This window comes from Hemitrygon akajei, chromosome 5 (assembly GCF_048418815.1).
Source record: "Hemitrygon akajei chromosome 5, sHemAka1.3, whole genome shotgun sequence".
Lineage (NCBI taxonomy): Eukaryota > Metazoa > Chordata > Chondrichthyes > Myliobatiformes > Dasyatidae > Hemitrygon > Hemitrygon akajei.
Window position 1 is genome coordinate 166,270,118 of NC_133128.1, and position 14,458 is coordinate 166,284,575.

Genomic DNA, 14,458 nt, shown 5'->3' on the forward strand with positions numbered 1-14,458 from the left:
TTGCAAAATTAAAAAGGTCCATCCTTAACTCACTAAAGTTAATTTAACTATCTGCCAAACATGAACTCTTTTATTCAAAAGAGTTTGTTTTTTTTAAGATGCAAGTGCTCGTGTGTTGTATGTGTCAACACAGAATGGCAAATTGATAGTCATACAGAAGAAGTTGCTAATTTTCTATTTTACCTCAGCTTAAACCTAATGGACCAAAATACTGCCACTGCCAAGTAGCCACTGTACCATCAGTCAAACAGATTATAGATTCAATCTTGACAGATGAAATACAAGATTATCTATTATAGCAATGCCATGTGTAGTTCCAGCTCAAATCTCAAATTTTGTCTCCCAGCTTGGTTGCCTTACACAACAAATTAATTTGTCAATCATTTTATAAGAAATTATTCATGCAAAATAATTAAACAAGACCCTAGATCAGTGGTTCCCAACATGGGGCATACGCCCCACAGGGGGGTAATTCGATTTTTTAGGGGGGGCAATTCGAGAATGAGTTATTAACAGTGAATTTTTTCTAGTAAGTCTGTGTGAGTATGAGTGTGTGTGTGTGAGTTAATACATGTGTATATACAGTATGCATACATAAAAATACTTGTGTGCATGTACATGTGTAATTGCGTATGTACTGTATACATAGTGTATCACCATCATTGCAACCATCAAATGGCTTTCATAATTAAATTAATGAATTGACTGATGTAGGAAGGAACGAATGAACAAGTCCAAACGTGTAAGAAACTCGTACGAGGTCGCGCCAATGCTGCTTTTTGCAGTAGCTTTCGGTTCTTGGTGGTGTGAAGGTGTGTACATAGCGTCATTTCTTTTAAACGGTGTATCTGTCTTTGTATGCTGTAGAAACGAATCGGCATTGTTTTATTTATTTATTATTATTATTTTAATATCACTTAATGTTCTTTTTTTTACAATTTCTTAGTAATTTCTTCCTCAGAACTTTAACAGTCCTTTGGTTCTTTTATTTTTCTCTTTCATGAATGCCATGTTCTTTGGAAGCTTGTTTAAACCAAGTTAATGGTCTTTTAGGCTTCCTCCAGGTGAATAGGAGTTCACTTTTTGAATAATAAGAATTATATATCACCACAGGGGGCATCAGGATTAGAGGTGATTAGGTGGGGCATGGCCAAAAAAAGGTTGGGAACCACTGCCCTAGATGGATGAATATGACCAGAATCAGCATCAGGCATAACATCACTGGTGTATGTAATGAAATTTGTTGTTTTGCGACAACAGCACATTGCAATACATAATAATAAAAAACTAGAAATTACACTAAGAAATAAATCTATAAAAATTAAGTAGCATAAAAAGAGAGCCAAAAAAAATAGTGAGGTAGTGTTTATGCTGGTGTAGTGATCTTCCAAACCACTGGCAGAAGGCAAGCACATTTAAGTCCCTTCATAAGTTTTATCCAATTACATACAATAATATGAACTGAATTTATTTTTTTGACATGCTCCTTTCCCAACTCATCTTTATAAATCTAGAACCTCCAAAGAAATGGGTACAAAGGATTTTTGAAACTACTATTGCACTACTCTCAGAGAAGCATTGGCTAGACAACACTTGGAAGGTGTTTTAAAAATAATAATAATCCTAATTCAAAATCTCATCATTAAAGTATTACAATACAAAAATAATATTATTTAAGTCAAATCACTTGTGTTGTCATCATAAACCAGAAGAACCAGGCATGATGTGCATCTTGTTGCTCAATTCAGTAAGTGGGTAGAAACATTTATTTCTTAATATTAAAATCCTATCAACTTACAACAGAAGTAGATTGGGATCTGATCAGTGAATTATGCTGTCATTGTAAGTCAGTGTTTATCAGAGTCCACTCTTCTTCAGCAAGTGCTAAAATAGCTATATGCTTACGTTTGTCTACCATAGTTTACAGTGTCAACTTCATAACTTAATATCTATCAACGCATGTTTTTTCTTTCCCAATACATACTGGTTATTTTCAAGGCAACCACTTCTACATCACCCATATTCATTATCAATGATATTGCCACCTCAGTGGAAATATCCATCACTATCAATTCATTGAAACATCTCGTTCAAGATATATTACCACACCCACCAAATAACACACCAAATATAAAATAAATAAATAACCTCAGAAACAAGTTTATTGTGTTTTGAGATGATACATCAGGTGCTCATTATTTAGAGCTACAAAGTTTTAAATGAAATCTCTTCATTACAAATTGACAAAAGGTAAAACGGATTCACAACAGCATGTACCACATGATCAGAAATGGAACTGAGTCTAATACGAATGCCAAAATTCTAATAATCTACAGCTATCATAGATTTCATACAGATAATGGATCAGGCTAAAATGCACCATTATATTTGGTTGACTTGAGGAACATTTTCCTTATTACATCACAAAATACATTTTCATATCTCAAAGAAGCAGACTTGCAAGTAGGCATTTAAACATAACTAATCTACTGCTACAAAGATCTACTTCAATAGCATTTACCTTTTACATGGTCTTGTCCCAATCTTCAAAAGATAAAAGCAGAGATTAGAATCAGTATAACATATACACAGAAGTCCATATTGTAAAGGCTATAAAGAATTGTTGCACATTGTAAATAATGCCTCCTGCTCCTTTTTCACAGCACAGGAAGTGATGTAACTTATGTTGCGTATCTCTTGGTCCACTGTCTGGCTATCCTGTCATGTTCTGCTCTGTTGGTCAAATATTGGGTTGCTATGCTCCCAACTAGAGGATCCGCTGTCAAACAAAAAAAAATGATTGAATGAGCCAAAGGAAAAAAAACTGATATTGTTCTATGTACATCTCTACCAATCCCCACATTCTCCGTTTATTGCATTTACCACTTTCTTCCTATGAAACACATTCATAAAATGAATTCCAATCAATTTAGCATTGTATTATATAGATCATTAGTATTATTTTAAAAAACAATGAGAATTTCATGCTATCAAATTTTCTAAAGGAATAATGCTATAAAAAGCATTATAATTTTGCCAGTTCTTGTCATGACATTATTTCTAAAGATGCATTTCTACAAAGAGTATCTTGTCTTCTTTCTTTACACTATATACAGTACCATGAATTCTATCATGATTTTTCTTCCACAGGGAGTAAATATAAAACATAACCGCAATTTTTGATACACAGGTAACCTTCATAAGTGTGCAAAATAAACAAACAAAAGTGAAAGAAACAATACGTTTTGTCAGTTTTTACTTTTGGTCAGTCTATACTGTGATGCAGTAAGATTTGAGTAAGTCATCACCATGCTTATAGGATTGGCAGACAATTCTTTACCACAGCCTCTTCTGTCAAAGGACAAGTAAACAGCTGTCTCAGAGTGCAACTCTGCCCTTCCCCTTCATTTGCAAGGCATTTTCTCTGCTGTGCTGCACTATGGGGAGCCCAGGTAGCCATAACCAGCTCCTTAATGTAACCTCTTATCCTTTTTATAGTCCACAGTTGCTGCCCTTCAACCCAGTAACTCCCCAAACTCTCTCTTCACAACCTTTCTCACATGAACCCAGATCCTCAAAGCTGATTCCTCCTAACCCTTATCTAGACTGTGAGCCTTGTTTTCCGCCTCCACCACACACCCATCCTGCCTCCATCCCCCTATTATCCTGAGACTAATTTTGACTTCATTGGCTAAATAGTGGCATTGGGTCACTTTGTCATCACTAATTAAATGGGTTAATAAGAGAAAAACATCACATAGGAATAGATCTCATACATCTCCAGTCATAAACTGGCATTCCATGGGAAATGGGGGATGGGGTTTCATGTTATGAAAAATTATGATACAGATTATTTTCTAGGAACACAACCCCTCCATAATACTGGCAGGAGTTGCCAGTACCTGAATCAGATGAGCCATCATATAGTTTCTATTCCTATAAAATGGCTCCTTTCTGCCACTTCAACACTACAAAAACAAAGATTGTTGATTGCGTCAAATCAGATCCTAAAATTCATTACTTGACCCTTTCTCTTCTCTAATTGTTAATTTACATCAGACCCTTGATCTCCAGTTTTAAGGGATGACAGAAAAACACAATGGCAAGATTCCAGCAATCAATGGCCTATCTAGTCCTCCCAAAGAGTTCTGATCTGACAACAGAGACAGATTAGTATTTATATTGAAAACAGAACCAAGTAACTGACAAAGGTGCAATATAAATCTCAATTCTATTTTGACATTTTGATTTATTCAGGTCATACATGGTTTTGAACTCAACAGCAGGCCAAGCAGCTATTTCTTACAAATACAGATCAATGGCTTGATACTACATATTAGCAGAGTTTAAGATTGTTCAGAATTGAAATCTTACTTCAAATGTCTTATTCTATCCACCAGCATGAATAAACAGGCCAAAAATGTCAAAACAACTTAAAAATGTAACCAATGATGGTGAAGCCAAAGTAAAAGGGAAATTTGTAAAAGACCTTCAGCCACTAATGGCTAATAGTGAGTTTATAATCATATTGAATTAAATCTTTCTAAATCTGGAAGATAATTAACTTAATCAAAATGTGTATACTCAGTGAGTATAAACCCTGGGGTGGCAAACTGAATGGAACAGCTACTAGTACAGTTCAATAGGATATTGTTTACAACATAGCCAAGTGCATCCAGAGCAACAACAAAAAATGCTAACATCACTATGTATAGATCTGGCCATAATATAGAAGGAAAACTGGTAAAATTCAAAAAGATTTGTATCAAGAAACATTGTTGTAGACTCCTTGGGAGGCTAAAATAAAGACAGAAAATGCTAAAAAAGCTTTTTGACTTTAAATATTGGCTCTGTTTCTCTTCCACAGATGCAAATTAACCTGCTGAGTATTTCTAGCAATTTCCATTTTTATTTTAGACCTGCAGGTTTTGTTTTAAAAATCTTCATTTTATTTTAGATCATTGTATCTTTGGTCATCTTGACCATGTGAATCTTGATTTTCCCATGTTATCCTGACAATAACATTTCTGAATGTCCAAATGCCTTGAAATTAGGGACTCTGAAAACAGACATCTCATTCTCAAACAACACACACAAAATGCTGGTGGAACACAGCAGGCCAAGCAGCATCTATAGGGAGAAGCACTGTCGACATTTCCGGCTGAGACCCTTCGTCAGGACTTTGTGAATTTGCAGCATCTGCAGATTTCCTCGTGTTTGATCTCATTCTCGACCCCGTTAGAATAAGTACCTAATTTGCCAAATTTCTGTATGAGAAAGCTCATTAAGTGGATACTAATAAACAATAGAACTTAAAATACAACTTAAAAAATAACTTTAAAAAATAGAACTTAAAACAATAAAACTAATTTGCGTTGATGGACTGGTTGATTTTCTATATTAATATTCTTATTAACACTCCAAGACAATTTTATTTCTCCAAGACCACAAGATATATGAGCAGAATTAGACTATTTGGCCTATTGAGTTTGCCATTTCTTCATGGCTGATCCATTTTCCCCCAGCCTCCATTTTTTTTAAAAAACGCTATTACCAGAAACCCAGAGTATAAAAAGAGTGTGTTAAACAGGACTCTGAGTCGCAGAATAAATAGACTTGAGAAGGTGAATTTAGAAACATAGAGATACAGCACAATGCAGGCCCTTCGGCCCACAAAGCTGTGCCAAACATGTCCCTAACTTAGAACTACCTAGGCTTTTTTAATTGGGGAATTCAGTTTAGAGAGTTTTATATATTTTCATACTGTTAAAACTGTTGGTGATTATGGATTTGGTGCACTAACTAGAAAAGCACTATGTAATTTAAATGGTGAGATATGATGAGTGACATTGGTGTTCAATGTATATTTGCATACACATTTCTGAAACCAAAATGCAGTTGAAGCAAGCAATTAGAAAAGCAATTAGTTGGGCAGACTTTATTTTGACAGCATGCAAATATACAATTAAAATACTTATTGCAGTTGCAAGCGTGCACCTTGATGACTGTGCAGAGTTTTGGTTCCCCTCAAATAACTATGCACTTGCCTTAGAGAAATTAGAGTGAAGATTCACTAGAATGTTCCCAGGAAAGGATCATATTCACTAGGGTTTAGAAGAATGTGAGAAGACCTCAATGAAACTTTAAAAATTCTAACAGTACTTGAACTGTTTAAAAAATGGAAGAATGTTCCCCCCCGGCTGAAGAGTATTGAACCAAAGATCAGTCTCAAATTAAGGGGACAGGATGAGATGAGGAGAAATTTCTTCACTTTAAGGATGATGAATATTTAGAATTCTCTACTCCAGAGAGCTTTCAAAATTCAGTTGCTGAGTTCATTCAAAATAGATGAATAGTTTTCTGGACATTACAGTGTAGGAAGATGGTAGTGAGATAGCCCATCCTTTATCTAAATGATGGTAGAACAGACACAAAAGGTCAAATTGTTTACTCCTGCTCCTTTTTCTCAAGTTCGTATGATACAGACACTGAAGCAAACTGTGTGTGCTGCATCATATAGAAGATCAGTCATAATCATGGTGAATGGCAGCACAGCCTTAAGGAGCAATATTGCTGACTTTTGCTTTCTTCTCTCCTAATGTCAAGATAGAAGAGTATCATAGAAAAGAAATCAATGAACATCAAGGCAAAACACAAATAGAACTTGGTATAAACAAAGGAACACAGCATGAATCCTATGCTTCGGGACTGAAAGCTAGAAGTGACTGGCAGTTAACATATCAGAAACAAAAGAACGGGTGAGGTTTTCAGCAGGAAATGACTTAAAACAGAGGCAGACCCAGTATAGAAAAATAAATTTCTTAGTTATTTTTTTGAAACCACTGCATTACTGACAAGGCCAATATTTATTGCCAAACAACAACTGTCCTTGATAGGATCATGGCAAATAGTCTGTCTGGTGAAGGTGTTTTCAAGTGCTTTGGAAGGGAACTCAAGGATTTAGAAACCAGTGACAAAGGAGAAAAATCAATACAAATCTAATTTAGATTTGGTGGTGAAGCTGCAAGTGATAATTTGTTCTTATTTGTCTGGTTCTTATTTGCCAAGTGCCTTTACTCTTCTTGAATGTGGCAACCATGGGTTTCAAACAATAATTACATTCTGTGTTCAGAAGCTTTTCTTGGGTTCATGTAGTTTGAATAAAGCTAAGGAAGTTACCAAAAGGAGGAAGTAAATAGATTAGGAACTTGCAGTACAAAGCGAAGATATTGGTTCATTCTTTCTAATATTTACTGGGGGGAAACTAATGATCTAGTATTTGGACGTTGGGCGAGTGGTCCAATAATTTAAAAAGCAAATGGAACAAATGATGTGATGTTGTGATTGATCAGGTTAGCAACACCACCAATGTGTAAACTAACTGTAAGAAAATGTCTAACAAGGACACCAATTAAATAACAATGTCTGAGCAAAACAGAGCTGGATGTACTGATGTGGAAGAAGGCACTGCAGGCATTTCAATTTACACCCAGACAGATAAAAACTGAACAAGGCTAGCATAATCCCAAATGGCTGGACAATGGAAGCACTGGAGGATGAAGGTCCAATAACCATTGTGAAGGCTGTAACAGGTACAGAGGACGGAAAGGGATGATTTAATTACTGGGCCAAAACGGGATTCAAACACAATTCCGAAAGTGACCATTTAAATTTTGGAGATGGCACTATATTAGGGTTTTGGGAAAAGGGAAAGTTAGCAAAACATTAAGTTTGCTGCTCTGGAAAATCTTGAAGTTGAAAAGGTCCCACGTAGGAAATCAAATATAGAGATCACATTGGATACAAACCTATATTTATACATCTTAATGCAGAACCAATGTAAACGACAATACAATTATGGATTGGAAAAAGGTGGCCTCAAATGCAACAGCCTGAATCAAGCGTTGTGACATTGCCTTGAGCTCGGTACCAATCAGTAAAGGAGTTGTGGCATGCTGAAAACAGGAAAGCCTTTACCCAAGTATCAAACCTTAATTAGGCTCAATAAACAAGCTCAATTAGGCTTAATTCATAGCTTGTAAACAAGAGTTACAAATAGAATTCACTAAAAAACAAGTTAAAAGCAAAACCAAATTAAAAGGAGGAAAGAAGAAAGTTGAAAATCAAAATGGCAGGCTAAACAAATGACAAAACCACACCAAATGGGAAGAGCTCACCAATTGCTAGCTAACAAGAAAATGCTGGCATGGCATATTCCATGGTAAATATTGATGTAGTTTTCTTCTAAAACTTCACAAGACTTGTAACTTCAAAACCATAACACAAATAACACAAATGCATATATGCAAGACAAAGAAATATTACAAAATGAAGTACAAGATTCTTTATGTCTATACCATGAAGGAAAGCACACAATGTGATGACTTTGCATGTCTGTAACTATAAAGTCATTTACAACGCTATAAAGATCAACACCAACATCATCATCAAAATATCTGAATAAAATCCAAGAATTCAGCCTCAGAAGCTTGGAGAAAATATCTTCAATTTACATATAATACATCAAAAAAAATATGACTTCACCTTAAATCTTAAAACAAAAGCTGCCAATTAGAAAAGGTTCCAAGAATTTTTCCTTTCATATACGTTAAGAAAAATAGTTGAATTTACCAACATAAATTTATTGCAATAAAATTTCAAATATTCATGAAGCAATTAACAGAAGTCCAAATTACTGATTTTACTTTTCTGTAAGACCAACAAAATAACTTATTTTGCACCATGCAACATCATACGTAGATACACATTTCAGAATTGCCTTGCATTTCCTGATAAAAGGTTTTACTTTGTTGTGAGTTTTTACATATTTTGCTGCAATGACAACATTCTAGACAAAGTCAGTAATATTCATTACTCTTGGTTATCTTCTTTACTGCACATTACAAAGTTTGCAAAAGAGCTTCTAGTACACATCCAATTCAAAAGGTACATTCATTGTAAAACATACTCACCTATTTGGAAATTAACCACAGAATGTATTATTTTCCACAGAATGTACTATTGTGCAATATCTTAGTCCAAAACTCTAGGAAATTCTGAACTTCCACAGACTCAAACGTTTGGATCTAAGTCTGATGCAAACTATCACATAAATGCAAAAACCATACTACTACTATCTGGACTGCTTATGGCAACAATTAAATCAGTCAACTGCAACTCCTTCAAAACTCTGTAATCTCAGCCCCCAAGCACCTCAATTTTTTTAATGAAAGAATAGAGTCGCATTCCACCCTTAGGTATGCCCATGTCTACAGAATTGTAGTACACACTTGTGATCACTTTAATAGTTTGAGGATGTTTTTGAAGCAGACATTGACATTTAAATTTCTTCACTAAAAAGTGCAGGGATTGCAATTCTAACTGAGTTAGAATTAACACCACTGACTAGATCCAAGCCTATACAGTCATAGTGTTTTTTAAAATTATTCTATATGGTGAATAGCAAACAGAGACCAAGTGGAATTATGCAAGATGATGATGAGAAAAGAAGAAAATTGATTAAACAAGCAAGTGAAAGAAGGACAAACTGAGGGGTAAGAATTTGATGTGTAGCAAAACTTCAAACAGTGGCATCATTTCACATCATGTTTTCAACACCACTGCAACCATTTTACTTTTATATTATAGTTGTGCCACCTTTGCCAATGGACAACCACCCCCAGATAGCAGGCTGAAAGCATATTAAGCAATTAGTATTTGCAATTTATACAAATGAAGATAGCAATTTGTTTAAAGCTTTTGAAAAAGAAAGTAAAAAAAATTACATTTGGATATCTTTTTTAAATTGACTCTCAATGTCAGTAGACAACTAAGCATAACAATGAATACTAGTGGTCACCAACCTTTTTAAGCCCAAGATCCCCTACCTCAGCCTTAGTGAAAGGCAAGATCGACTCCAAATCGACTAGTTACACGCATGCGCATCGGGGCAGGAAAGACTGGAAGTAAAATCCCGCAACCCGGAAGTAGAAATAATGTATGAACACCAGGGGTCACCACCCTTTTTTTTGCACCACGGGCTGGTTTAGTATTGATAATATTCTTACGGACCGGCCATCTGGTGGGGGGGGGGGGGGGGGGTGTTAAACACGACCGGAATACAGCGATACTCGAAGCAGATTCCTTATATCCAGTCTATTCCACAATTTAGTTTACGTGGCTCTCAGCTTGCTCAAGTTTTTTCCACTGGAAAAAAACTCAACAGGTTTGTCTTTAAGTGCAGGGTGCTTGGACTCAAGGTACCAAATCACTTTTGAGGGCGTCATTGCCTCATTAGACAGCCTCCGGGCCTGAGCTCCAGCCTCCCATCCGCCCACCACCTTGTCCAGGGCCGCAGCGGTCGCAGTCCAGAGAGAGTGACCAACCAAGGAGTGCGACAGGGCGCACGTCTACCCCCCTTGTAGGATCTATCGGCCGACAAAAGTTTGTTTCAGTAGATTGCAGCTAGGTAGCTGCTCTGCTGCTTATGAAACCCTGAGCCCGAATTAGGTCGTCTGCAAGTATTTTAGCACCGGGTTCCCCACGAACATTCGGTGTGCTAAACAGGTTTCGAGGCTGCACCCATCTGTCCGTGCTCCAGGCCAGTAGCAATGGCACTTCCCGCCAGCCGCACAAAGCAGCCGGTTACCCAAGGCCAACCAGTGATCCCTGACACGCTTGGGCAATGACCTCGTATGTATTCAAGTTCAACAGTGGGCATGACGGGGAATGAGAGTGCATGGTGGGGGATCTACACGCATGTGCACTGGGCAGAAAGAACGGAACTAAAACCCCATAACCCAGAAACAATATCTCTCAACAGTATTTGTGTATTTATTTATTTTTTTTTTTTTTCGGGATCTACTGGGAAAGTCTCAAAGATCGACTAGTCAATCGTGATCAACGGGTTGGCGACCACTAGTATATACCAAAGACTAAAGCTTCTGAAAGCATGTTGCCAAGCTCAACAGATAAAGGCAAATGATCAAGGTTCAAATTTAATAATCCAGTCAACAGCCAACACAAGTTTTAACATTTAATTTTAAAATAAATAATGCACAAGATGCACAGAATCTCAAATGATTTAGATGCGAAGAGTCATCTCTCAGATTCTTTGGGACATCATTTACTTACCTGGGTTACAGTCTGTCAGAAGTGAGCAAATAGAAAGTAGAACCTTTGAAATGGTCAGAGCTGGACTCCAGTTATCTTTCAGAATATCCAGACAGATTACTCCCTGACTGTTGATATTGCAGTGATAGATTCGGGTCCGGAATGTTACCTAAAGATAGCAGGCAAGAACAGTTGTTTTTAGCATCACATAATTTAATATCCTCATCAACAGCAACAAAGATAATATGCAAGTAATGCCATAAACTAGACCAAACAGAAAGGAGAGCTTGTTGAAAAGGGAATTTTAAAAAAGATAAAATACCATGGCAGTACTCTTAAATTCAAGAATATTTAAATCTCACAATGCCAATTGAGATAATAGAACAAATTCTAAACTTATTTGATTAGGAATGTAATTTCAACATGCAAAATGGACTGTAGCATGACCACCATCCCATAGAAATGAAAATAGAAACTAATGGAAACAGAGCATTTGTGAAGAATCCAGACAGGTTACAGTGCTTTATGTATACCAGGCCATTAGATCAGCATTTCTAGTGAGCAGACTATCGTTAGGGCAGAAGTTCAAGTTTCAAGTTTAATTATCATTCAACCATACATGAATACGGCCAAAACAAGTCACATTTTATTGTCATTTCAACCTTAACTGCTGGTACAGTACACAGTAAAAACGAGATCCTGCCTCTGATCCAGACTGACTGAGGACTCCCAGTCAGGAAGTCTAGTATCCAGTTGCAGAGGGAGGTGTTCAGGCCCAGTAGGCTTAGCTTTCCAATCAGTTTCTGAGGGATGATTGTGTTGAATGCTGAACTGAAGTCTATGAACAGTATTCGAACTTACGTGTCTTTTTTGTCCAGGTGGGTTAGGGCCAGGTGGAGTGTGATGGCAATGGCATCATCTGTTGAGCGGTTGGGATGGTACGCAATCTGCAGGGGGTCCAGTGAGGGGGGCAGTAGGGTCTTGATGTGCCTCATGATGAGCCTCTCGAAACACTTCATGATGATGGATGTGAGTGCAACGGGATGGTAGTCATTGAGGCAGGACACTGAAGACTTCTTTGGCACGGGGATGACAGTGGCAGCCTTGAAGCACGTTGGAACAGTGGCACCGCTCAGGGAGATGTTGAAGATGTCAGTGAGAACATCTGCTAGCTGGTCTGCACATCCTCTGAGCACTCTATCAGGAATATTGTCTGGTCCAGCAGCCTTCCGTGGGTTGACCCTAACAGACTTGCACCTGGTCATTTGGAGGAGGGGTGGACTTCCTCGCAGCCACGCCATTTTCCGCCTCAAACTGAGCATAGAAGTTATTCAGCGCATCTGGGAGGGAGGTATCACCCGCACAGTCAGGTGATGTTGTCCTATAGTTGGTGATGTCCTGAATGCCTTTCCACATGCGTGTGTGTCACCACTGTCCTGGAAGTGGCTGTGGATTTCCTGGGTGTGTTTACACTTTGCCTCTCTGATGACCCAGGACAGTTTGGCCCTTGCTGTTGTTAGGGCTGCCTTGTCGCCTGCTCTGAAGGCGAAGTCACGGGTCCTCAACAGCACACGCAAATGAATCAATGTTCCTCTGGGGCACATATGATTATGATTTTAGAAAAAAAAGTCACAAAGTGAAAAAATACGTACCCCGTCCTTGAGTTGGCCTGGTTCAGCTTGTTCTTCCACCAATACAATACCGGGGGAAAGCACTGAACCAACATTAGGGGGCAGCACCAATGGAAGGGGCTATTCCCCAACCCGGTACAAAGTCCAGCACACAACCAGCTCCAGCATCTCCTTCATCAGAGACCACAATAGGTGATCCCGAAGCACAAGGGCCATGTCCATGCAATAAACGAAGCAAGGCAGCATCCCCGCCATTGGTCTTGCCGATTAACCAGTTTAACAGACTTACAGTACTCTACGTTATCAATGTCCAACAGGGTCATGTGATCACAATATAAACATCCAAAATAATCCTATTTAAAGCTCATATTTGGGAAATCACAGAAAAGATACAGCAGAGAAGGAATAATTGGCCCAATGAATGCATACTGGCTCTATGAAAGAGGTCCTAAACTCCCACAGTCCTATAAATGCTTCCCTTTTAGATATTGATCTGATTCAATTCACTTTTCAATGTTACAATTGAAACTGCTTCCACTACTACCTATGGCAGTGTTTTCCAAATACTGTTGTGTAAAAAGTTCTTCCTCATGGTACTTCTGATTCTCTTGTCAGTTATACTCCTGTGCACCCAAGCTCTTGACCCATCTGCCAACAAATATATTTCCCTTCACGACATATACGGGTAACGCTAAATCTGACTCTGATTCTCAGAACACCTCATTATTTGTATATATCTCTTGTCAAACCACCCAAGCACCAATCCCTGGGAAATTCCACTGAATTTCCCTCTGATCCAGAAACTTTGTCACTCCTTCTCCTACTTCCTGTAACTTGGAAATTTTATTTATCCCTGCTGCTTCAGCCCCTAAATTCAAGGGGTGCATTCTTGATGGCAAGATTATTATGTATCTGCTCCTCAAATGCCAAGTCCATGACATCACATCAACCTCTATTTCCTCAATTGACTCTCTTAATTCATGAAAAAAAATCAAGTTAGCCAGCCATGACTGGCCTTAAACTAATTTTTGGTGGTTTTCTCTCATCAATCCATACTTATTCAAGAAACCACTAATTATTTCCTCATTTCAGAAACTTTCCTGTTGAGATTAAACAGAACACACTGTGAATTACTGATGGATTCTTGTATCTTTTCTTTGAACAAAAAAGGGATATTTCTTCAACCATTTCAAAAACTCTCAGCACTATTCATCTGTAGTAATTCTCATTGCAATGAAGCTTTTAGCTATGCTCAGACCACCTATATTGTCACAATAGAAGCTTCTAGCACCAAAAAAGTAAAGGGGAAAAAGTGGAAAACTGTATAGAATTTGGCAAAGAAAATCAACACAAGATTGTAGGCAGTTATCCTTTAAGGAGCTTCTTTTTCACTGAAGTAGCATCAATCTCAAAATAATTTTGAAGACTCAAGAAACTTCTCTCATCCACAAAATAAAAAGAACTACAATTAACTGAAAAATTGTTTCTTGTCTATTAAAAACAGAAATGAGTAAAACAAAGAGACATGGACAAATAAAAACCTTAGTGATTTAATGGTAAACTTGGTTCAAGCAATTAGCACAAATTCTAGCTTTTTATTTCTTTCATTGCCTGCTTATGTTTGGATAGTGGCTTATTTTTAAATTTACTATTCAAATTTATGAAATTGTAAATTTAAGTTTCAGTGATTTAATGGTTCCATTAAATCCAATTAT

General features: G+C 37.3%; 1 protein-coding gene across 3 annotated transcripts in view; it reads right to left on the reverse strand.

The window, feature by feature from the left end:
* Positions 1-2,140: 2,140 nt before the first annotated feature.
* ube2e3 (ubiquitin-conjugating enzyme E2E 3 (UBC4/5 homolog, yeast)) overlaps positions 2,141-14,458 on the reverse strand; it is a 135,985-nt gene continuing 123,667 nt past the window's right edge. For all 3 annotated transcript variants that reach the window (XM_073047091.1, XM_073047090.1, XM_073047089.1), the window contains exons 5-6: positions 11,134-11,281; positions 2,141-2,779 (exon numbers count right to left, since the gene is read on the reverse strand). In XM_073047091.1, the coding sequence (XP_072903192.1) occupies positions 2,682-2,779; positions 11,134-11,281 (246 nt within the window). In that variant the 3' untranslated portion in view covers positions 2,141-2,681. The remainder of the gene's footprint in view (positions 2,780-11,133; positions 11,282-14,458) is intronic.